Source organism: Gadus chalcogrammus, chromosome 8, assembly GCF_026213295.1.
Source record: "Gadus chalcogrammus isolate NIFS_2021 chromosome 8, NIFS_Gcha_1.0, whole genome shotgun sequence".
NCBI classification, from domain to species: Eukaryota; Metazoa; Chordata; class Actinopteri; order Gadiformes; family Gadidae; genus Gadus; species Gadus chalcogrammus.
Genome location: NC_079419.1, coordinates 3,680,817 through 3,707,181, shown reverse-complemented (window position 1 = coordinate 3,707,181; position 26,365 = coordinate 3,680,817). Strand labels below are relative to the sequence as shown.

General features: G+C 49.9%; 1 protein-coding gene across 1 annotated transcript in view; it reads right to left on the bottom strand.

The window, feature by feature from the left end:
• efr3a (EFR3 homolog A (S. cerevisiae)) overlaps nt 1–26,365 on the bottom strand; it is a 74,431-nt gene that overhangs the window by 22,812 nt on the left and 25,254 nt on the right. Inside the window, exons 2-11 of the mRNA XM_056596095.1 lie at nt 24,768–24,844; nt 20,683–20,810; nt 19,501–19,651; nt 13,674–13,795; nt 12,901–13,050; nt 7,775–7,927; nt 7,190–7,268; nt 6,659–6,794; nt 3,691–3,858; nt 1,961–2,075 (exon numbers count right to left, since the gene is read on the bottom strand). Coding sequence (XP_056452070.1) covers nt 1,961–2,075; nt 3,691–3,858; nt 6,659–6,794; nt 7,190–7,268; nt 7,775–7,927; nt 12,901–13,050; nt 13,674–13,795; nt 19,501–19,651; nt 20,683–20,810; nt 24,768–24,844 — 1,279 coding nt within the window. The remainder of the gene's footprint in view (nt 1–1,960; nt 2,076–3,690; nt 3,859–6,658; nt 6,795–7,189; nt 7,269–7,774; nt 7,928–12,900; nt 13,051–13,673; nt 13,796–19,500; nt 19,652–20,682; nt 20,811–24,767; nt 24,845–26,365) is intronic.

Here is a 26,365-nt window from a genome sequence, read left to right as displayed (position 1 = left end):
GAGGGGAGAGAGGAGAGGGGAGAGGAGGAGAGAGGAGAGACACTGTGAACAGGAGGAGAGAGGAGAGAGGAGAAGACACAGAGGAGAGAAGCAGGAGGACACAGAGAGTCACAGAGAGCAGGAGGAGACAGAAGAGGAGAGAGGGGGATACAGAGGAGAGACAAAGTGAGCAGGAGGAGAGAGGAGAGGAGGACAGAGCGCAGACATCGTGAGCAGGAGGAGACAGGAGAGAGAGGATAGGGGAGAGGGGGACAGAAGAGCAGAGGAGGGAGGGGGTATGAGATAAGTCGAGGAGAAGAGAAAGAGGAGAGGAGAGCTGAAGAGTGTTCAGGTTATTTCTACACCTTTTCAGTCACCTGCAAATTAAATCAGAAACCACTTCCCCAGCGTGACAAAGGCAGCCTGGTATGAAAGTTAGGTTCAAATCACCAGGACACTTCCTCAGGAAGATTCTGGTTCTGATAACCTCAGACGGCCTGGAGGCAGCAGATTGCTTGGCCGAGGCATGGAGCGGAACAACACACCAGACAACCACACAGTCTGAGTCACCCCCCCAGCACGGGGCTCCTTAAAGGAGCAGTCCCCCAAAAACGACGTCAGCCGAAGCCTTTAGACGCGTGTTTTTTACTGCATTATTTTTTTATCTTTTAAAAAATGTATGTTTGTGCATTTTTAAAACGGTTGTAAAATCTATTTTGAATGCCATTACTGTCCTGTTCCGTCTTCCCCGACACCTGAATCCCCAGCCGGGACCATAGGTAACATCCCGTCACATCTCTCCCCAGCCTCTTAGCAGAGGACTGCCTTCTCAGGAATCAAACACTCAAACGTCACGGACGCCGTTTCCTTTGAGGTCTCTTGAATGTTAGGGTTTCCTTTTAACCCAGGCCTTTCAATCCCAGAGCCTTCGGCCAAGAGACACCCTTATTGACAACACCCTGTCACTCATCAAATAGGCTTTTAATGATGTAGGAAATCACTTCAGTGTTCCTTCAGTGTTGAAGGAACCCGTCTCCACTACGGCTCTGCTCTGTGTTGTTAACCCGTCTCCACTAAGGCTCTGCTCTGTGTTGTTAACCCGTCTCCACTACGGCTCTGCTCTGTGTTGAAGGAACCCGTCTCCACTACGGCTCTGCTCTGTGTTGAAGGAACCCGTCTCCACTAAGGCTCTGCTCTGTGTTGTTAACCCGTCTCCACTACGGCTCTGCTCTGTGTTGAAGGAACCCGTCTCCACTACGGCTCTGCTCTGTGTTGAAGGAACCCGTCTCCACTACGGCTCTGCTCTGTGTTGAAGGAACCCGTCTCCACTACGGCTCTGCTCTGTGTTGAAGGAACCCATCTCCACTACGGCTCTGCTCTGTGTTGAAGGAACCCGTCTCCACTACGGCTCTGCTCTGTGTTGAAGGAACCCGCCTCCACTACGGCTCTGCTCTGTGTTGAAGGACACGTTCTAACGCTCTTCAGGAGAGGGGAACCGAAGACGATGTCATCCTCTGATCAGCGAGGGAGACGCATCGTCAGACACGACCAACGAGCCCACAAGACATGAACTGTGCACACACGCACGCACGGTTAGCTTGATGCCAACAATTTGCTGTAGCCCACTTTCAAGGAGAAAATAAAACAAACACACACACACAGAGAAAGAGCCGAGGGACATTATAAGTATATATATATATATATATATATATATAATTAAATATAATTGAAAAAAAATACATAGAATATTAAAAAATATATATAAATAAAATAAAATAAATGTATATATATATGAAAATAAATATATATCAATAAAATATGTAACAAATATATAATAAGATAAATATATAAAATATAAAAAATTTAATATATATGACGTTTGTGTTGTGTCAGTGCCTTGTGTGTGTTTAGTGTCAGTGCCTTGTGTGTGTTTAGCGTCAGTGCCTTGTGTGTTGCGTCGGTGCTGTGTGTAGAGTCTCACCCTATCCTGACCGTGTCCATGGAGTGGCAGGGTGTCCCGTACACCGGGATCTTCCCCATGATGAACATCATCACCTCCGCACGCTGGTAGTCAGGAAGGTTACCGCCGAAGAACCCTGCACACACACACACACACACACACACACACACACACACACACACACACACACACACACACACACACACACACACACACACACACACACACACACACACACACACACACACACACACACACACACACACACACACAGGAAAGTGTGGCGTTAAAGAACCATTTTAATAAAGTTTTGTGGTACCGATGGTCTGTATGATGGTGATACGGAACCGTTTAAATAAAGTTTTGTGGTACCGATGGTCTGTATGATGGTGTTACGGAACCGTTTAAATAAAGTTTTGTGGTACCGATGGTCTGTATGTTGGTGTTACGGTAACCTTTAAATAAAGTTTTGTGGTACCGATGGTCTGTATGATGGTGTTACGGAACCGTTTAAATAAAGTTTTGTGGTACCGATGTACTCGTTACCGATGCATTTGAATAAAGTTGTGTCGTACCGATGGTCTGTATCATTGCGTTACGGAACAGTTTAAATAAAGTTTGTGGTACCGATGGTCTGTATCAGAGGTCTTCAACAGGGGGTCCACAGAGGTACTATATTCCCCCGCAATTTTTTCCACAAATTGAAACGTCTTTAAATACACATTAACATGAATCCAACACACTAGCCACGTTTACATGGACACTTTTGATCCTATTTCTAATCGGAATAGATCTATTCCTATCATGCGAATGTACTATATGTATGGCATTTACATAAGTGGTACGTTCGTATGTCTCTCGCGCACACCTTAAAAGATGGGTGTTGCGCACATCCAAAGGTAATCCACAGGTGCTAGACAGTATTGAACATAAGAACAAAGGAGGGCGCACACCTGACACATCTGGACTGGCTGCGACACTTTTATGTATTTGTAATGAAAGCCCAGCAGAGAGCTTTTCTCTGCCTGCTCCTCCAATTAAGGAGGACAGTTCTCGTCCGGTCTTTATATCTAACCCCCTCCTCCGCCGAAAACAATACGTATTTGGATGAGAGTGCGCAGCCAAGACTGTTGGGAGAGAGAGAGTGCTGTTACGCAAGGGATAATGTACAGAACGCCGGTCATTATCGGGAAGATAAGCCATCAGCAGAGAAATATTCTGACAAAGACGTTGACGCCGCTTAGCAACCGGACACGCTGGGGTTCATAAGTTGCCGGACTATTTGCGGAGTGATAAGAAAGACACTAACAAACATCACAGATTTTTAGTTATGTTATGTTAGAGTTATGTTTTAAAAATGTCCATTAGAATAGCTTTTATGCATGATTACATGCAACTGACAGACATTGTTGATCTTGGCAGGTATCAGTTTATTATGTTCTGTTTATGAATGGCAGTGGCATGGCCTCCCTACACATTGTACCTTGCACATGTTCAAAATGAAAACATGAATATTTGAACCTGTGTAATATTTGCATATCTTAGTATTGAATGCGTAATAACAAGGTACAGTTATACATGGCACCATAGGACCAGTTTAATATAAAACACAATTTTATACAATATATAAGTAGGGGGTCCCCGCTCCATCCCTCCATCAGTTTGGGGGTCCTTGGCCTGTAAAAAACGTTGAAGACCCCTGGTCTGTATGGTGGTGTTACGGAAACCGTTTCAATAAAGTTTTGTGGTACCGATGGTCTGAATGATGGCGTTCTGGACGATGCGCTCCTCGCTCTCCTTGAATCGCCCTGACGACGCGCTGGCGGCCGACGCCCGGCGAGGCCCCTCCCCCAGCTCCAGGTCCACGCTGATCCTCAGGTGCTTCAGCAGCGTGTTGAAGACCTCCAGCACTGTGGGGCCTGGAGAACACACCGCATCAGTTAACACACACACAAGCCTGGAGAACACACACCGCATCAGTTAACACACACACAAGCCTGGAGAACACATACTGCATCAGTTAACGCACACACAAGCCTGGAGAACACACACACAAGCCTGGAGAACACACACACCATCAGTAAACACACACACAAGCCTGGAGAACACACACCGCATCAGTTAACACGCGCACAAGCCTGGAGAACACACACACCATCAGTAAACACACACACAAGCCTGGAGAACACACACCGCATCAGTTAACACACACAAGCCTGGAGAACACACACACCATCAGTAAACACACACATAAGCCTGGAGAACACACACCGCATCAGTTAACACACACACAAGCCTGGAGAACACACACACAAGCCTGGAGAACACACACCGCATCAGGTAACACACACACACACAAGCCTGGAGAACACACACCGTATCAGTTAACACACACACACAAGCCTGGAGAACACACAACGCATCAGTTAACACACACACAAGCCTTGAGAACACACACCGCATCAGGTAACACACACACAAGCCTTGAGAACACACACCGCATCAGGTAACACGCACACAAGCGTGGAGAACACAGACCGCATCAGTTAACACACACACACAAGCCTGGAGAACACACACACCATCAGTAAACACACAAACAAGCCTGGAGAACACACACCGCATCAGTAACACACACACAAGCCTGGAGAACACACACACCATCAGTTAACACACACTAGCCAGGAGTACACACACACACAAGGTGGACCAGCGGTCACGCTCTCGAAGAGGTACTATGCTATCTAGCAAACTAGCTACAGTCGCTAGCTAGCTACTGTCCATACATAAACAGACGTGGAAGCTATGCTATCCATTAAGCTAGCTAGCTACACTCACATACTAAACCGGAGGTGGGAGCTATGCTATCAAGCGAGCTAGCAAAAGTCACATACTACACTGGAGGAGGGAGATATGCTATCTAGCTAAATAGCTACGCTCATATACATAAACAGAAGTCAGAGCTATGCTATCTAGCTAGCTAGCTAGCTCTCTACAGTCACATACCTAACTGGAGGTGGGAGCTATGCTATCTAGCGAGCTAGCTACAGTCACATACGTAACCACTGGTGGCAGCTATGCCTTCTAGTGAGCTAGCTACAGTCACTTACATAACCAGAGGTGGGAGCTATGCTATTTAGCGACAGTAACATCCCTAAATGGTGGAGGGCGCTATGATAACAAGCTACGGTCACATACCTAACCAGGAGGGAGCTATGCTATCTAGCTAACTAGCTACGGTCACATACCCAGCCAGAGGTTGGTGGGAGTCTGGCATTCCGGTTCGAAGGGGTTTGGTCTTTTGAACTCTTGAGTCAAACCTGTCAAAAGTTTCTTTATTGGTCTGAAGGGTTTTAGGGGTTTGGAACAGCAGCACACATGGGGAGACTTTAGCTAATGTTCGATACCCATTCACCTGACACAGACAACATGCAGTCTGTACGAAACAATACGGCTCTGACTGGCCGGAACAAGTCAGAACCAGTTAAAGAACCATTTGCAACCGGCCAGCGGTAGTTCTCTCCGGAACGAGTCGAGTGTCGTTTGTCACTCATAGAGAATGACAAATACTTGCATGGTGGGTGTTAATTATCACACAACAACACATTAACACAAGGATGACAGCATCAGAGCAGACTGAATATGACATCCACTGGAGCCAGAGAGAGTGAGTAGGAGAGTGAGGGAGAGGGAGTGAGAGCTAGAGAGACGGAGAAAGAAAGAAGAAAGAGATGGAGAATTGCCTTGCCTTGCCTATAGAGCTAGAGCGGTCAGAGTGACTTGTTATTATGTTGACTCTATAGACCTAGAGCGGTCAGAGTTTCTTGTATTAATGCAGGCTCTATAGAGCTAGAGCGGTCAGAGTTTTTTGTATTAATGCATGCTCTATAGAGCTAGAGCGGTCAGAGTGTATTAATGCAGGCTCTATAGAGCTAGAGCGGTCAGAGTGTAATAATGCAGGCTCCATAGAGCTAGAGTGGTCAGAGTGTATTAATGCAGGCTCAATAGAGCTAGAGCAGTCCGAGTGAATTAATGCAGGCTCTGTAGAGCTAGAGCGGTCAGAGTATATTAATGCAGGCTCTATAGAGCTAAAGCGGTCAGAGTGTATTAATGCAGGCTCTATAGAGCTAGAAATGTCAGAGTGTATTAATGCAGGCTCTATAGAGCTACAGCGTTCAGAGTGTATCATTGCAGGCTCCATAGAGCTACAGCGGTCAGAGTGTATTAATGCAAGCTCTACAGAGCTAGAGCGGTCAGAGTGTATTAATGCAGGCTCTGTAGAGCTAGAGCGGTCAGAGTGTATTAATGCAGGCTCTATAGAGCTAGAGCGATCAGAGTGTATTAATGCAGGCTCTGTAGAGCTAGAGCGGTCAGAGTGTATTAATGCAGGCTCTATAGAGCTAGAGCGGTCAGAGTGTATTAATGCAGGCTCTGTAGAGCTAGAGCGGTCAGAGTGCTTTAGCTCTATAGAGCCTGCATTAATACACTCTGACCGCTCTAGCTCTAAAGAGCCTGCATTAATTCACTCGGACCGCTCTAGCTCTACAGAGCCTGCATTAATTCACTCGGACCGCTCTAGCTCTATGGAGCCTGCATTAATACACTCTGACCACTCTAGCTTGAGCGGTCAGAGTATATTAATGCAGGCTCTATAGAGCTAGAGGGGTCAGAGTGTATCAATGCAGGCTCTATAGAGCTAGAGCGGACAGAGTGACGTACCAACAGAGCCCTTGGCGGCGATGGCAACGGTTTCCAGCAGCACTTGGACGATGCCGGCCCGGACCCGGGGCGTGTTGCGGCCGTGGGTGTCCAGGTGGTTCAGTACCTGCTGGATCACATGGTGGGAGTGCTGCGCCTGGGGGGAGCACATACGTTGAGACGCAGTTCAGGGTTCGATCCCCGAGGTCTGCTGGCTCTAGGCCACCTGTATCTAAAAAAAGTCCCATTGGATAACGGCGTCTTGTGATTAGTATACAAAAGGTTGGTGGCTATGGTGCCGACCAATGAGTCCCAATGTCTATAGTCTTACCAGAAATAAAATAATAATAATAATAATATGGTTAAATAAATACATAATTATACAGTATAACGTTACATAGGAAATATGCTTCTATTGACCTTGCAAAAAAGTTTGCGTGTCACCAAACAACTCACAACTAGTGAGTGGTGTTTGCACGCGCACAGACACAGACACACAGACACACACACAGTTCTTGATCGGAGGCTGTGGGAGAGGGGGCGGGGCTTTACCTGGATGGAGTACATGATGATTCTGAAACAGGAAACGGCAAACTCGTTCGGGTCCCACAGGTGATGGTTGTCGAGGTGACTGCAGAGAAAAAGAACATGTCACTGTGTGCCCTGGTCAAGAAAGACAGGTAGACTGTGTGTGTGTGGGCGTCTGTGTCTGTGTGTGAACTCCCCAGAGTGTGTGGTTGTGTGTGTGTGTGTGTGATTGAGAGTGAGTGAGATTGTGAGTAAGATTGTGGCAGAGCAAGTGATTGTGAGTCATTCAGTCGGTCAGTCAATTAGTGAGTGCGATTGTGAGTGAGTGAGTAGGTGTGGGATTGTGAGGGAGTGAGTATTTGTTTGATTGGAGTGAGTGAACTCCCCAAAGTGAGTGAGTGAGTGAGTGAGTGAGTGAGTGAGTGAGTGAGTGAGTGAGTGAGTGAGTGAGTGAGTGAGTGAGTGAGTGAGTGAGTGAGTGAGTGAGTGAGTGAGTGAGTGAGTGAGTGAGTGAGTGAGTGAGTGAGTGAGTGAGTGAGTGAGTGAGTGAGTATGTGTGTGAGTAAGTGTGTGGTTGTGAGTGAGTGCGTGCGTGTGTAGTGAACCTACACCAGGACCGGTCTGACTGCGTTGTTCATGTTCCCGTACGCGGCGCGACCCAGCAGCTCTCTGAAGCAGCTCTCAGCCAGGACCACTGGGTCCTCCTGGTGGTCCGGGTCGGGCTCCTGGCCCCCCACCGAGGGGCTGGCGGGGTGCCCCACCCTGGGGGGAGGGAGAAAGAGAGAAAGAGAAAGAGAAAGAGAAAGAGAAAGAGAGAGAGAGATGTGGAAGAGAGATGAAGCGCGAGAGATTAATCAGATAGCATCTTAATTTTCCTTTAATCTATTTTCCGTTGTTGGAATAATAATTGATTTATGCACGTTTTACATTTTCAGCCCTAGATTTATTGGAAAGCACTTTCTCTTTGATCTACCATCAAAGAACATATGCCTAGCATAGCCTAGCATGCCTAGCTTCTAGCTCTCCACCTGCCTAGCTTCTAGCTCTCCACCTGCCTAGCTTCTAGCTCTCCACCTGCCTAGCCTAGCTCTCCACCTGCCTAGCCCACAATGTAGCTCCCCACCTGGCTAGCCTGCCTAGCCCTGCATTGAGCAGTGTGCGGCGTGGAGGTGGAGATCATAACATTACATAACGCTGAGTAACACTGAGAGCTCGCGTCTTTATGCCCTGGTGCCGAGCCATTAATTATTAGTGCCGTTAAGCCGAGAGAGATTCAGACTCTCTGCGTCGTCTGCCGGATCATGACAGGATGTCTGCTGGGGGGCTTCGGTACGGCAGTCCCAACTCATCCAATAACCTGAGCGTTCTATTTATAGCCTGCTCACAGCGCTGTGAATGAACCCACAGACACAGCTGGAGCCATCCCAGCCCGTCTGACTGCCAGCGTTCTGGGTGAGGGGTTCAGCTGGGGGTGTTATGGTGGAGGCACTCTACTGGTGACACTCTACTGGCGACACTCTACTGGTGACACTCTACTGGTGACACTCTACTGGTGACACTCTACTGGAGGCACTCTACTGGCGACACTCTACTGGCGACACTCTACTGGTGACACTCTACTGGCGACACTCTACTGGCGACACTCTACTGGTGACACTCTACTGGTGACACTCTACTGGTGACACTCTACTGGCGACACTCTACTGGCGACACTCTACTGGCGACACTCTACTGGCGACACTCTACTGGCGACACTCTACTGGCGACACTCTACTGGCGACACCAGTAGAGTGTCACTCTACTGGTGACACTCTACTGGTGACACTCTACTGGTGACACTCTACTGGTGACACTCTACTGGCGACACTCTACTGGCGACACTCTACTGGTGACACTCTACTGGTGACACTCTACTGGTGACACTCTACTGAAGAGATTCAGCTGGTAATGTTCTAGTGGTAGGATTCAGCTGGTAATGTTCTAGTGGTAGGATTCAGCTGGTAATATCCTAGTGGTAATATCCTATTCTAGTGGAAATGTTCTGGGGAAGATTTGTAGTGGAAATATTCAGCTGGATACATTATTTTTGTAGCATTCCTGCGGGAATATTCTAAAGGGGGGCAAATCTAATGGGAATTTGGCTGAATATTTTTATGAATGAATTTACTTCTTGAAAAGAAATAAAGTACACAAATTCTTTACGCAAGCAGAATTTCTGTGCAAATCCAACATACCAGACTGTTAAAGTTGAACCATTCTGACTTCAAATAAAACAAACTATATACTGAACATCAACTTCGCTTCAACGTTAAATATTTTTTCAATGTCAGCCACATTACTTAAAACATTATGATCAAAACAAGAACGCACTTCTCGTTTAATTAAGCCCTAAACCCCTTTGTTAGAAATTCCCTCATCTCTACAGGACTCGAAGCATTCGCAAAGAATACTTATCAGAGCGACCACTTCAAACAGTTCTCCTGAGCACGGCCGCGGACGGGGAACGTCTTGAGAGCGCTGCGCTGAATCTGCGGTGTGTGCGGCTTCACTTTCATCCATCCTCACTAGGCTTCTAGTTCTCCCAGACACCGCTCCTCACGGAGAAGTCTCCCTGCTCTGCGTGTTTTATGCCCTTTTCATCTCGCTACGTCTGTCTGCCTGATACGCACTGATGGATTCACAGAGGAAGGATCGTCTATTCTGTGTGATGTTGTCCTTTCCATTTTGGGTGAAATCTGTCTTGATGTTTTGAAGGCACGCAATGATGTAAAATAAATAAACAAACGATATTTCCCCTCAAATGTAATAATACTCAAGTAGCAAGTGTTTTTTGAAAATGTAAGGAGTAGAAAGTACAGCCGAATATTGAATAGTTTCAGTTAATAAAAACCTTGTTGTTCCAGCAGTGACATGCAGACGTCAGGGAGGAAGAGTATGTTATTCTCTCGGGGGGGGCTGGAGATGGATGGACGCCAGAGACCGGATGGTTCTGGTGCTCAGACCCCCGCTGAGACCACATCGATCAGGGCTAAGAAAAGATGCATCAAGCTGCTCTGCTTCTTTTTGGGCTGGGCGAACGAGCTAGATCTCCCTCTCCCTATCGCTCTCTCCCTCCCTCTCACTCTCTCCCTCCCTCTCCTTCTCTCCCTCTCTCCCTCTCTCCCTCCCTCCCTCCCTCCCTCCCTCTCCTTCTCTCCCTCTCTCCCTCCCACTCCTTCTCTCCCTCCCTCTCACTCTCTCCTCTCTCTCCTGAAAGTTGACCAGGAGCCTTTGAATTTACACAAACACCAAAGAGGATGTACCAGTCTTTTACTGGGGGATACTGGGAGCATCCCAGTACAACCACGCTCTACAACTGATCCAGTTTTCTATTGGGCGCTGCCAGGGTTAGGGGTTTGATTCCGACCTGGAAGGATCCTTGGGACCTATAGTCAGATATCTCTTGTGTTGGGAGGAGGGGTTCCACTGGGAACACTACACAGACCAAACTGAGTCTTCTTCCTGGGCGTACCGGGGTCTTGAAATGGTGCTCGGCACGGTGGGCCAGTTTGTCACATTGAGCGTTTAATTGCCTGCCGGTGGTCGTCATAGCGACAGACTGGCTCATTAAGCCCCAGACGTCTGAAACTGACCCTCGTTAAGAGGGGGGGGGGTGAATAACACGCTGCTGGTGGTGGTTCGCTTAACCGTTGATGTGAAGCTGGTCTCCACAGGAGAACAGCCCTGAAGAGGTTCATCTCAAAGACGTAGTCTACTGAAGAACACAGAACGGCAAGAAGGGAACATGAACCGTTCAGCCATTTCTAAGAAAGGGGGAAGATGGTCTGAGAAACAGAACGGCTGCCATTCCTCCTGTCTTGGAGGCTGAGGAGGCTGAGGGTGGAGGCTGAGGAGGCAGAGGGTGGAGGCTGAGGAGGCTGAGGAGGCAGAGGGTGGAGGCTGAGGAGGCAGAGGGTGGAGGCTGAGGAGGCAGAGGGTGGAGGCGGAGGGTGGAGGCTGAGGCGGCAGAGGGTGGAGGCTGAGGAGGCAGAGGGTGGAGGCGGAGGGTGGAGGCTGAGGAGGCAGAGGGTGGAGGCTGGGGAGGCGGAAGGAAGCTGAGGGTGGAGGCGGAGGGTGGAGGCCGAGGATGCTGAGGGTGGAGGCGGAGGGTGAAGGCTGAGGGTGGAGGAAGAGGAGGCTGAGGGTGGAGGCAGAGGATGGAGGCAGAGTTCTAGGTACAGAGACATTGAAGTCAGAGGGGGGGCCGGGATGGGTGGGGATTTGGGGGTGGCTCTAAAAATAGATGTGTGTTGACATGGAAACTACTTGGAGGATAAGGTGGGGAGGGGGAGGGGGAGTTGGAGGAGGAATTAATAAAGGAATGACGGATGATGGGAGGGGAGGAGAACGCAGAGGAAGAGGCGAGTCCTCAAAGAGAAGGGAAAGTAGGAGGAGGAGCGGGAGGAGAGCAGAGAGTGACGCATGCAGGAGAAGAGCATCCACCCAGCACCCCCCACCTCCCGACCCCTCCGTTCCCCAGGGAGCAGGCAGCCCTCCTGGGGTGAGACACCAGGGTTGGGCGCCCCGTCTCAGGTACCTGGGGCTGGGGATCCGGGGGGACTGAGGGGGATCTGGGGGAACCTAGGAGGGTCCAAGGGGGAGAACCAGGCCGTGGCAGAGAATCTGGGCGTGAGGAATGAGGTGCGGGCAAGATGAGAAATAAACTGACAAACAAAGCCCAAAAGAAAGAAAGCTACAGGACTGGGATTAGGAGGTAGGGAAACGTGTGTGTGTGTGTGTGTGTGTGTGTGTGTGTGTGTGTGTGTGTGTGTGTGTGTGTGTGTGTGTGTGTGTGTGTGTGTGTGTGTGTGTGTGTGTGTGTGTGTGTGTGTGTGTGTGTGTGTGTGTGTGTGTGTGTGTGTGTGTGTGTGTGTGTGTGTGTCACAGACAGAGAGAGACAGACAGAGAGGGATAAAGTGAGGAGAGAGATAGACCAGGACAGACAAACAGCGACAGTCAGACAGACAAGCAGCGACAATCAGACAGACAGACAGACAGACAGACAGACAGACAGACAGACAGACAGACAGACAGACAGACAGACAGACAGACAGACAGACAGACAGACAGACAGACAGACAGACAGACAGAGAGATAGACAGAGCGAGAGCGAGACAGAGACAGACTTACAGAGAAAAAAGGCTGCGACAGTGTGACGGAGGCTGGGGTTTATTCAAAAAAAGAAAGGATTAAAGATATATTCTGGGCTCCGGGCTGTGTTTGTGCTTGTGCATTTGCGCAAGCGTGCACGTGGGTGTATGTGTGTGTGCATGCGTATTTGTTTGCTCGGCAACAGGAAGTCGGACTGTCGCCATGACAGCCACAGGAAGCGCCATCTGTCTGGCACACGCTCAGACGGGTCCTGACGAGGCGCTACATCAAGGCGTTAAGGTACGGCAGCGCCGACCGCATTACGCGCGTTAGAGGCTTAGAAAATCAAAATTTTTGCATAGGGAACCATTGGTTTAGGTGCGTAGACGAGTTACACACGTTTTACGCACCTCAATAACGCGCCTTTTTACGTTCCTACGCGTGACACTTAGCCGTGATGGCCAAGCAGCGTTGAGCTTGAGCCTACCGGGAGACCCTGGCACCAACCCGGGCTAGCAGGTCATCGAACATGGCCACCGGTCAACCGAAAATACCGCTGGATTTTGGTTGATTCGGGTAAGGAAAAGAGGGACCATGTGGGCTACCTGTCGAGGTCTTGGGCGTCCTGCATGTTGAACAGCATGGAGGGGATCAGCTTGTCCATGTGCTGCGGCTCCCAGATGATGGCCTGCAGCTCGTCGTTCACCGTCTTCCTCACCACGCCCTGCAGGCCTCTGATACCCGCCACCCGGATCCTACAGACAGACAGAGAGAGAGAGAGAGACAGGTTCAGGCTCCCTCACCACGCCCTTCAGGCCCCGAGTATCCCGCCACCCAGATCCTACAGACTGACAGGTAGAAAGACAGACAGGGAGAGAGAGAGAGAGAGAGAGAGACCGGGAGAGAAGCAGACAGGGAGACAGACAGACAGGGAGAGAGAGAGACTGGTCGAGAGAAAGACCGAAAGGGAGAGACAGACAGACAGACAGGTAGAGAGTGACAGACATGTAGAATGACAGCGACGAACAGAGGGACAGACAGGTCGAGAGAGCCAACCAGGTAAAGAGAGAGAGACAGGTAGAGAGACAGACAGACTGAGAGAGAGAGAGAGACAGACAGGGAGAGAGAGACAGACTGACTGACGAAAAACCAATGTTCCATCCGTACAGGAGCCAGATGCTCCTCCCTGCTCCATTACATCCAAACCAATAGCAGTTCATCTCCAAACTAATGAACTAACTAATTAACTCATCAACTACAAACCACATGAATACAGGTAGCTCGCGTCGTTAGCCCTGACCAATGAGGAGAGAGGGAATGATCCCCCAAGGCCTGGCTGTGGTGTGGAGGGAGTGCATGTGCATGTGTGTGTGTGTACCTGGAGCGTGTCTCGGGCTCCTCGTGCATGGAGTGGCACATGGCGCTGAACTGGGACACGAAGAAGTCGTAGCGCCGGTGGTACGAGGGCGTGTCCTCCTCGATGTTGGCGAACTTCACAAACTGTGGGGACGAGAGAGAGAGACGCGCTCTGATTGATGGGGCGGCCGACCTGGTTGGTATGCTAATGCTCTCACACTAGCATCCTCCATCCCCAGACCCCAGTTAGCCTGGTGAGCTCTGGTGAGCTCTTTAAAACGGCCCAGAGGGCTTCTGTGACCGTTTCACCGTGGATGATTGGATTAAAACTAAAATCCAACCAAGCAATTTGAATATGTTGCAGTACGACATCATTTCATGTCCTTTCCCTGCACCTCTGCATCGGAAGGCAGGGATTGAAATGTTTTCATGGAGCTCAGACCAGCTGGTTTGTGTGTGTGTGTGTCTGTGTGGGTCTGTGTCTGTATGTGTCTCTGTGTGTCCGTGTCTGTCTGTCTGTGTGTGTGTGCATGTCTGTGTGCGTGTGCGTCTGTCTCTCTGTCTGTGTGTGTGTGTCTGTGTGCGCAGAGCTGATAACCATTCGTCATGTTAATTCTCCCCACCCCCAGCATTCAGATTTAAACAGCCTTAACGGCCCGGATTTTAATTAGCGCGGGCATAAAGCACCGGTGTCAAACGCTGAATGCAGCAGACACTCAGAGGAGACATCAGCTAGCTAGTGGCGGCGGCGGCGGCTGTGGTGCTGGAAATAGACCTCACCCCCCCCCCCCTCCCTAATGGAAGCCCCCACAAAGGCCGCCCCGGATCCAAAACCCCGCTTTTGTCGTCCAACGGCGAGAAACGTTTAGCCTGCGGTCCCCTCCAAGCCCCCCAACGCGCCCGGCATCTCACGGGGGTCAAGGAGACGGGCACGCCAAACAGACGCGAGAGAGGAGAACCCGACAGGAGAGGAGAGGAGAACCCAACAGGAGAGGGGAGAGGGGAACCCGACAGGAGAGGAGAACCCGACAGGAGAGGGGAGAGGGGAACCCGACAGGAGAGGAGAACCCGACAGGAGAGGGGAGAGGGGAACCCGACAGGAGAGGGGAACCCGACAGGAGAGGAGAGGAGAACCTGACTGGAGAGGGGAGAGGAGAACCCGACAGGAGAGGGGAGAGGAGAGAGGAGAACCCGACAGGAGAGGAGAACCCGACAGGAGAGGGGAGAGGGGAACCCGACAGGAGAGGGGAACCCGACAGGAGGGGAGAGGAGAACCCGACAGGAGAGGGGAGAGGAGAACCCGACAGGAGAGGGGAGAGGAGAACCCGACAGAAGAGGGGGGAGGGGAATCCGACAGGAGAGGGGAGAGGGGAACCCGACAGGAGAGGAGAACCCAACAGAAGAGGGGAGAGGGGAACCCGACAGGAGAGGGGAGAGGAGAACCCGACAGGAGAGGAGAACCCGACAGGAGAGGGGAGAGGGGAACCCGACAGGAGAGGGGAGAGGAGAATCCGACAGGAGAGGGGAGAGGGGAATCCGACAGGAGAGGGGAGAGGGGAATCCGACAGGAGAGGGGAGAGGAGAACCCGACAGGAGAGGGGAGAGGGGAATCCGACAGGAGAGGGGAGAGGGGAATCCGACAGGAGAGGGGAGAGGAGAACCCGACAGGAGAGGGGAGAGGAGAACCCGACAGGAGAGGGGAGAGGAGAACCCGACAGGAGAGGGGAGAGGAGAACCCGTCAGGAGGGGAGAGGAGAACCCGACAGGAGGGGAGAGGAGAACCCTTCAGCGCGGCCTCCCCCGCTGAAGGTCCTGCCCGCTCCGGCATCAGAGGAAGTGGGAGAGGAAGAGGGGGACGGCGTGGGCCCAGATCAACGTCGGTTCACAGCCCGCCATCAGAGCGTTTTTGTGGGACCTCAACGTGACTTTGACCGAACAGAACAGAGTGGACAAAGAGGAGCAGAGGAGAAACATCCTGGCCTGCAGGATGGACCAGTCCAGACAAGATGGAGGATGGATTGTTTGAGCTCCGATCTAATCATGCAAATAAGGCCGAGTGGCGGGGAAATGGCCTTCATATGTCACAGATGCCTTCTAGCGACCAGGCTCCGTGGATGAGTGTGTGTGTGTGTGCTAATTTCAACGTGACACAGACAGACACTGTGTGTGTGTGTTCGTGTTCGTTCGTGCGCGTGTGTGTTCGTGTGTGTGTGTGTGTGTGTGTGTGTGCGTGTGTGTGCGCCTTACATCACCGTGACACACTATGTGTTGCTAATAAAATGCCCACCTCCCTGGGGGGCTTTTCTGAAAGCCCAATTAAAGGAGAGGGAGATGTGTCATAGAGGAGTAAGAGACATAAGAGGAGGAGTAGGAGACATTAGAGGAGGAGTAAGAGACATTAGAGGAGGAGTAGGAGACATTAGAGGAGGAGTAGGAGACATTAGAGGAGGAGTAGGGGACATTAGAGGAGGAGTAGGAGACATTAGAGGAGGAGTAGGAGACATTAGAGGAGGAGTAGGAGACATTAGAGGAGGAGTAGGAGACATTAGAGGAGGAGTAGGAGACATAAGAGGAGGAGTAGGAGACATTAGAGGAGGAGTAGGAGACATTAGAGGAGGAGTAGGAGACATTAGAGGAGGAGTAGGAGACATTAGAGGAGGAGTAGGAGACATTAGAGGAGGAGTAGGAGACATTAGAGGAGGAGTAGGGGACATTAGAGGAGGAGTAGGAGACATTAGAGGAGGAGTAGGAGACATTAGAGGAGGAGTAGGAGACATTAGAGGAGGAGTAGGAGACATTAGAGGAGGAGTAGGAGACATTAGAGGAGGAGTAGGAGACATTAGAGGAGGAGTAGGAGACATTAGAGGAGGAGTAGGAGACATTAGAGGAGGAGGAGGAGACATTAGAGGAGGAGTAGGAAACATTAGAGGAGGAGTAGGAGACATTAGAGGAGGAGTAGGAGACATTAGAGGAGGAGTAGGAGACATTAGAGGAGGAGTAGGAGACATTAGAGGAGGAGTAGGAAACATTAGAGGAGGAGTAGGAGACATTAGAGGAGGAGTAGGACACTAAAGAGGAGGAGGAGACATCAGGAGGAGGAGGAGGTTTGTCCATTAAAATAAGCTAGTAGGATAGCACGCCAGCTAGCCACTGGTCCTCATTCGCAAGGAACTAGCTCGACCTTCTCCAAGGACGGCCGACACCGGGAGGGGAGAGCGCTTATCCGGACGGCCATCTTGTAAACAAACCAGCTGGAGCAAGGGAGGTGAAGACGGAGAGAGGCAGCACGACGTGTGTGCGTTCACCCCGAGACGGTAAACACTGCACCGCGCCCGAGGGGTCAATCTCTGCTCCACGCAACGGCAGGGGAGGAGCGCCGCGGATCAAAGGGAGGCGCCGAGGGGGGCCGGCCGATCGACAGGCGCCCTCACCTCCCGACTACCGAGCCAGCCAATCACAGAGGGGGACACGGCGGCGTGGGGGATCACACTCGAGGGCCGTGACGCGCTCAGTCCGACGGCGGAGTCGTAACTCGCCTCTCCGTCTCAGATGTTTGATCGTTTGCGTCAGCCACTCGGTTCACAGACGAGAAGAGAACGAGACGAGTAGGTAGTTTAGCTTCTTTCCAATCATAGGGTGCTTTAGACGTTATTTTCACTGTATACGTATTACATACTCACATGTTGATAATACAACATGTAAATAGCATTAACAACATGTTTCCCCTGGCTGGTTTCGCCCCGTGAAGACCCAGGTCGTTCAGGACCACAGCCTCGCCGGGAGGAGCCCTGAATGCTCCTGTTTAGCGCGGCCGACTCCAACTCATGAAGAACACTTCATCATCACAATACACACCTACACACACACACACACACACACACACACACACACACACACACACACACACACACACACACACACACACACACACACACACACACACACACACACACACACACACACACACACACACACACACACACACACACCCCTTCCTCTGCCAGGCTGTCAACTCCTCCTAAAGTGAGGATAGGTCTGGGAGCTTCATTTAATTAGCACAGCTCCCAGCTAACGGCAACAACACACTAATCCCCCGCCGTCTCCCAAACCCATGAACCACCAATCCACCTCCTCCACCACCTTCTACTCCCTCCCAACCCCATGCACCACCAATCCACATCCTCCACCACCTTCTACTCCCTCCCAACCCCATCAACCACCAATCCACATCCTCCACCACCTTCTGCTCCCTCCCAACCCCATGAACCACCAATCCACATCCTCCACCACCTTCTACACCCTCCCAACCCCATGCACCACCAATCCACATCCTCCACCACCTTCTACACCCTCCCAACCCCATGCACCACCAATCCACATCCTCCACCACCTTCTACACCCTCCCAACCCCATGCACCACCAATCCACATCCTCCACCACCTTCTACTCCCTCCCAACCCCATGCACCACCAATCCACATCCTCCACCAACTTCTACTCCCTCCCAACCCCATCAACCAGTATGTAATAGTATGCGGTAGTATGCGGTAGTATGCATTAGTATGTGGCAATATAGGTATAAGGTGGGGAACATACTGAGTTGCAAGGGCAGTAGTAAGTATTAATATATATATATATATATATATATATATATATATATAGGTATAAGGAGGGGGTACGTACTGAGTTGGTATGTAGTAGTATTTATTAGTATGTAGCAGTATAGATAGAGGGAGGGGTTGTTAAACCGTATGTAGTAATACGTAGTAGCATGTAGTAGTATGGAGCAGTATAGATAGAGGGAGGGGTACGTACTGAGTTGGTATGTAGTAGTATGGAGCAGTATAGATAGAGGGAGGGGTACGTACTGAGTTGGTATGTAGTAGTATGCAGCAGTATAGATAGAGTGAGGGGTACGTACTGAGTTGGTATGTAGTAGTATGGAGCAGTATAGATAGAGTGAGGGGTACGTACTGAGTTGGTATGTAGTAGTATGGAGCAGTATAGATAGAGTGAGGGGTACGTACTGAGTTGGTATGTAGTAGTATGGAGCAGTATAGATAGAGGGAGGCGTACGTACTGAGTTGGTATGTAGTAGTATGGAGCAGTATAGATAGAGTGAGGGGTACGTACTGAGTTGGTATGTAGTAGTATGGAGCAGTATAGATAGAGGGAGGGGTACGTACTGAGTTGGTATGTAGTAGTATGGAGCAGTATAGATAGAGGGAGGGGTACGTACTGAGTTGGTACGTAGTAGTATGTAGCAGTATAGATAGAGGGAGGGTAACGTACTGAGTTGGTATGTAGTAGTATGGAGCAGTATAGATAGAGGGAGGGTTACGTACTGAGTTGGTATGTAGTAGTATGTAGCAGTATAGATAGAGTGAGGGGTACGTACTGAGTTGGTATGTAGTAGTATGTAGCAGTATAGATAGAGGGGAGGGGTACGTACTGAGTTGGTATGTAGTAGTATGGAGCAGTATAGATAGAGGGAGGGTTACGTACTGAGTTGGTATGTAGTAGTATGTAGCAGTATAGATAGAGGGAGGGGTACGTACTGAGTTGGTATGTAGTAGTATGCAGCAGTATAGATAGAGTGAGGGGTACGTACTGAGTTGGTATGTAGTAGTATGGAGCAGTATAGATAGAGGGAGGGGTACCTACTGAGTTGGTAAACCGTGTGTAGTAATACGTAGTAGTATGTAGCAGTATGGAGCAGTATAGATCGAGGGAGGGGTACGTACTGAGTTGGTATGTAGTAGTATGGAGCAGTATAGATAGAGTGAGGGGTACGTACTGAGTTGGTATGTACCAGTATGTAGCAGTATAGATCGAGTGAGGGGTACGTACTGAGTTGGTGCCTAGGACCTGCAGGTCTGGCTCCCGGGACTCCAGCAGCTTTGCCACCATGTGGAGGAAGCTCTCCACGAAGGGCTTGATGCTCTGGGAGTGGCAAGCCATCAGCAGCTGGTCCAGGGCCTCCATGGCGATCACCACGTTCCTGGAGACGGATGAGGGGTCAGTCGCAGGGAGCACAGGCTCAGGTTAGCGCTGCTAACTAGTTCTAATCATGGTGAACTGGTCATAAACATGGGTAAGAGTGGACTGACTGTATGCTGGCCTGTGTGGGCGAGGGACACTGACATTGAACAGGGGGAGACATCGCTCAGAGAGACCGACCTCCCTCCCTCTCCCTCTCCCTCCCTCCCCCCTAATTAATAAAACATCCATCATTTCTTGCCGGTATTGATTGTGGGTTCCCTGGAGTCCGTCCATTCAAGAGACGCCGCTCCTCGTTTCTATCTCACGGTTTTAGTCCCGTCGTCCACCAGGCCTGTTCTGCTGCCCCAACACTAGAAGTCTCCCCCAAAACAACAAGAGCCCCGTTGTTTTGGGGCTGCACGTCGTCCTCTACCGTGTTAGTGGTACCACGGCAGTACCGGGGTACTATGGGAGTACTACGTGTACTGTAGGTAAGTACCATGTTAGTTCTCTGGTACTATGGTAGTACTGTGGTACTATGCCAGTACTATGTGTTTCAGAAACGTTCTGTGGTACTATGTGTTTCAGTAGGTACTATGCGAGTACTTTAGGTGGGTACCATATTAGTACTGTGGTACTATGTGTTTCAGTATGTACTATGTGAGTACTGTAGGTACCATATTAGTACTCTGGTACTATGCCAGTACTATGCGTTTCAGTATGTACTATGCGAGTACTGTAGGTACCATATTAGTACTCTGGTACTATGCCAGTATTATGCGTTTCAGTACTATGTTAGTACTGTGTTACTATGCCAGTACTTTTTTTCAGTTTTTAGCACTGTGTGCAGGGTGGTACTATGCCAGTACTGGGTGTTTCAGTTCTATGTTAGTACTGTGTGCAGGGTGGTACTATGCCAGTACTGTGTGTTTCAGTTCTATGTTAGTACTGTGTGCAGGGTGGTACCATGCCAGTACTGTGTGTTTCAGTTCTATGTTAGTACTGTGTGGAGGGCGGCACTGTGTCAGGAGGGGTCAGAGGTCAGCTCACCCGTAGCGGTGCCGGACCACGTCCCGGCTCAGCCTCTCTGCCAGGTAGGCCCCGATGCGGTCCAGCTTCTCCGGCGCCGAAACGGCGTAGAAGGTCAGCTTCTCCATGTCCGACTTACTCAACCCGTCCTGTTGGGGACACGTGGGTCAGAGGTCACCTCGCTGCGGCCTCAGCTTCGAGCTCTACCTGCCTCTCTCGCCGGTTCCCTCCGCCTCCAACTCTGTTTCCATCAATCTGCCTCCAACTCTCTCCGTTTCTATCTGCCTCCAACTCTCTGTTTCTATCTTCCTCTAACTCTGTTTCTCTCTATCTTCCTCTAACTCTGTTTCTCTCTATCTTCCTCTAACTCTGTTTCTCTCTATCTTCCTCTAACTCTGTTTCTCTCTATCTTCCTCTAACTCTGTTTCTCTCTATCTTCCTCTAACTCTGTTTCTATCTTCCTCTAACTCTGTTTCTCTCTATCTACCTCTAACTCGCTTTCTCTCTATCTTCCTCTAACTCTGTTTCTATCTTCCTCTAACTCCCTTTCTCTCTATCTTCCTCTAACTCTGTTTCTCTCCATCTTCCTCTAACTCCCTTTCTCTCGATCTTCCCCTCACTTTGTTTCCATCTTCCTCTGACTCCGTTTCTATCTGCCTCTAACTCTTTCCATCACCCCTTCCCTTCCCCCTCCCTCTCTCTCTCTCTCTCCCTCCCTCGGCCTCTATCTGTCTAATTCTATCCCTAGATCTGCTCTCCCCATCTCCCCCTCCCACAGCCTCTCTCCCTCCCTCAGCCTCTCTTTCTAATTCTATCGCTCCATCTGCTGCCCCTAAAATTGTGTGCTTGTGTCGCTCCGTCTCTCTCCACATTTAGGTCTGTCTCTCTCTACGGGTGTCTCTGCCCCTCGCTCTCTGTAGCTCTGTATCTTTGTCTCTCTCTCTCATTCTCTCTGCTCCTGTCTCCATCTCTCTCTCAGTATCCCCTGAAGTATTTGCCTTGCTGTCTCAGCCAACATATCTCCAGCTGTAACCTGTTTTATTTCCATCTTTGTCCGTCTGTCTTTGACTCCCACTCTGCTCATCCTCTGTCATTCCCCATCCCTCTGTCTCTTTATTTCTGTTATGGGCACTCTCCGTCTCTCCATGTCGCTCTCTCTTGCTCACTCCTAATGTCACCCTCTCTCTAACCATCACCATCTCACTCCTAATGTCACCCTCTCTAACCATCACCATCTCACTCCTAATGTCTCCCTCTCTCTAACCATCACCATCTCACTCCTAATGTCACCCTCTCTCTAACCATCACCATCTCACTCCTAATGTCACCCTCTCTCTAACCAGCTCCATCTCACTCCTAATGTCACCCTCTCTCTAACCATCACCATCTCACTCCTAATGTCACCCTCTCTCTAACCATCACCATCTCACTCCTAATGTCACCCTCTCTCTAACCATCACCATCTCACTCCTAATGTCACCCTCTCTCTTACCAGCTCCATCTCACTCCTAATGTCACCCTCTCTCTAACCATCACCATCTCACTCCTAATGTCACCCTCTCTCTAACCATCACCATCTCACTCCTAATGTCACCCTCTCTCTAACCATCACCATCTCACTCCTAATGTCACCCTCTCTCTTACCAGCTCCATCTCACTCCTAATGTCACCCTCTCTCTTACCAGCTCCATCTCACTCCTAATGTCACCCTCTCTCTGACCAGCTCCATCTCACTCCTAATTACACCCTCTCTCTTACCAGCTCCATCTCACCCTTAATGTCCCTCTCCCTCTTACTGTATCCATCTCACTCCTAAGGTCAATCTCTCTCTTACTGTCTCGATCTCAATCCTAATATCACTCTTACGGTCTCCATCTCACGCATAATGTCACTCTCTTACTATCTGCATCTCACTCTTAATGTCATTCTCTTACTGCCTCCATCTCACTCTTAGTGTCACTCTCTTACTGCCTCCATCTCACTCTTAATGTCACTCTCTTACTGCCTCCATCTCACTCTTAATGTCACTCTCTTACTGCCTCCATCTCACTCTTAATGTCACCCTCTTACTGCCTCCATCTCACTCTTAATGTCACGCTTTCTCTTACCGCCTCCATCTCCCTCCTAATGTCACTTTTCTTTCTGACTATCCATCTCAGTCTTTACGTCACTCTCTCTTACTGTCTGCAGCAGTGTGTCCACCAGTTGGTTGACACTGGCCCTTTCAACCAGGTCACATGTGATATCACTTTATTTGACTTGCTTCAAAGAACTGAAGAATTAGCTCATTACTGAACATATCTTGACATCAACTTAATCCAACACACACACTGCGTCCCATTAACTCGTGTGACTGTTCCTATTCCAGTTATTATAGCAGTGTGATGAATTCTGTTAATTAACTTTAGCTCTACTTATTCAATTTATTTCATCGGCCCACAATGTGCACATTATGAGGCTCGGTGCTGAATAATGCTCATGAAATCAGTTCTCCCCTTAAACACAGCGCCGAACATCTTATCACACACACACACACACACACACACACACACACACACACACACACACACACACACACACACACACACACACACACACACACACACACACACACACACACACACACACACACACACACACCAAGGACTTGGGTTCGGAAGCATTCAAAGTTCCAGGCGTAACTTTAATACATACATTTAATTTTGGCCTCAAAATGTAATTAGCATTTCGATTTGATTACATGCTCACTTAGGAATGCCGTTTGATTCCAAGGTAGGTTAACACACCCATTTCAGCCCCAGCTATATCTGATCCTGTTCACACAGTCAACTGTCAATCATTCTTTAAAAAAAATTCCCAATCAAAATAAACCCCCCACTGTTTCTTAAAGATTTAAAGCCATTGAACACCGTGTTTCGGGGCAATCGAAACACACAATTCCAAGAGACAAGCTGACGTCTCGTCACAGGGGCCAGAGGGAGGAAGATGAAGCCATTTTGAGGACCCCCCCCCCCCCCAGAGACAGAGCTCTGCTGAGCTCTAGACTGGTAATAATTAAATGGACAAGGTCAGGATCAGCAGAGCGGAACCGGGTCCCTCTCCACCTGCCGGCTGACAGCAAGGGACCCCCTCCACCCCCCCACCAGAACCTACCGCTGAGATCCATCAGACAGGTGCGTCAGTGTTGCCAGATTGGGCGGAAAATCTGGCCCAACCTGGCAACCCTGTCTGTAGCGCACTGCTCACACAGCCACCTCCCTCACGCACACACCTCCCTCACGCACACATCTCCCTCACGCACTCACCTCGACACGGAGGGGTGTGAGGGAGGGGAGGGCGGGAGAGGAGTCTCTTTGCTACGCTGCGCGACGCTAGCACTTAGCAAGGTCATTAGCGGAGGTCGTTTGGCAGGCTGACGGTACGTGGTTGTGTGTGTGTGGGGTGGGGGGGGGGGGGAGAGTTATGTGTTGTTAATGTGATGTCGATGTTAATGATCCGAGATCCCTCAGCTCGTTAAGGCTTCAGGGACCAGTATGACAGTCCAATTATCTTAACGCCACAGCTAATATCTCTCTCTCTATATCTATATATATATATATATAATTATAAATATGCTTCCCCACAACAACATCTTTGTGTGTATCTTGATACTGAAAATCCAATCATGGTTTTGTAGGATGAAGGTTTTTTCGCTCAGCACCATTGACAGCTCATTAAGGAGCTGTTCACAAAGAGAAACGAACAAAAAGAACGCGCTTGTTATGATTCTGATGTATGATTGAGCAAAACATGGCAACACAAACTGTAGCGGTCACGTTTAACCGTAAAGCATGTGTAGCATACTAGCCTGCGTATCATGATCATTATTGAAGTTATCGTCGCTTATGAATATAAAAGACACACACACACACACGCTACTATACTCAATACTGTTAGTATTTACTCATAAAAGTATTTGGTAAATCACTCAAATCTTTTCTTCCATGTATGACTTTGGACGTTGGATTGGTTCTGTGGATTAGGTCCTGGACCACCCAGTCCCAGCCCCACACATGGGGCTACAAACAGACGTGGCTCTTAACAGGGGTTCACCAGTGGTTACTTACTTTGGGGTCTTCTGGGAAGATGTTGTCTACCAGGCGCTTGTAGCGGGGCCTCAGGGGCCCGCAGCACCCACACACTCCTGAAACAGACAAGAGACACACACAGGTCATCAGGGAGGCTCCACCCCGCTGTGCACATCAGGTAATAACCCAGCGCACCCGCACCACCAGCTGAGACGGGAAGGGCTCTTTGAGACATTCACAGGATTAGATGACATTATCCGAGTTGCAGGTTCAAATCCCGACTCCACACTCATCTGGTGCAGTGTAGAGTGCATGCTAGTTAACTACTTACTAGCCATATGGCTTTCAGCAGGACACAGGGGTTTAAGATCGGGACTGTACCACACGGTTTGAACCGGCAACCCCAGGCCTGGAAGATGAATTCCCTGACCACCCTTCATGCTCAATGAACATCGATCAATTATACCAAGGCCAGTGCACAAGTTCTCTGCTCCTCGGACAATCAATACTTCTTTCCCGTAGGATTCAAACGTACATTTCATCTTCTAATTAAAAGAGTGTTTTGGACTACCACAGGTCTGGTTTCCCATGCAGGCAGAGACAGTGAGTACTTGCAGTCAGTGTCTGTCTTTCGGTCTGTGTGTGTGTAAATGCTGTCAGTTTGAGTGCGTTCATGCAGTCAGTGTGATTGGGCGTGTGTGTACATATTGTCAGTGTCAGTATGTGTGTTAGTAAATAAATGATGTCAGTGTGTGCGTGTGTGCTTTCGCATGTGCGTGCTCGTGTGTTATGCCGTCAGTGTTATGTGTGTGAATACATGCAGTCAGTGTGTGTGTTGGTACATACATGCTGTCAGGGTGCTTGTGTGTGTGCGTGCGTGTGCTAGTGTGCGTGCGTGTACATGCCGTCAGAGTGTGTGTGTGTGAATACATGCTGTCAGTGTATGAGTGTGTGCGTACATGCTTTCAGAGTGTGCGTGGGTGGATGACCTAGCTGCAAGCCCTCCCCCACCCCCCCTATTCCCAGCGGATCGGCCTGTCTTCCATGAGACTTTCATTCTGTTAGAGGAAGCAGCCAGCCAGGGTTAAAGGTCACCCAGGATCTCCGGCTAGCTGACAGAATCGATGGAGCCACGCTAGTTAGCTTAACACACTCTACTGTGGCCCCGAGACGGATGGACTGGCGCACAAGACCACAGAGAGACAGACATATGGGCAGACAGACAGACGGACAGGCCGGCCAACAGACAGACAGACAGACAGACAGACAGAGACAGGCAGAGACGGACAGACAGGCAGGCAGGGAGACGGACAGGCGGGCAGACATTCAGGCGCAAAGATTGAGCCACCAGCCAGCAAATATCGATGCACTACTGTCACACAGACAGACAGGGAGACAAGTGGACACATTCCATTAAACCCGACTATTCCCCAAAAAAGAAAAAAAAAAACGCATCTCTTAATTGAAGGAATAATTGCCAGAGTCAGTGCTCCAGCGATGACAGACTGATGAGGAAGTCAAGGAACAGGAACACTGGAGACATAATGTTCCGTCTGTTCCTCAGGGACCCCGGATGGAGGCGATGCGTTGGCGCCGTAGCGTACCGGTCAGGCTGTTCGATTCCCAGCCGGAATATG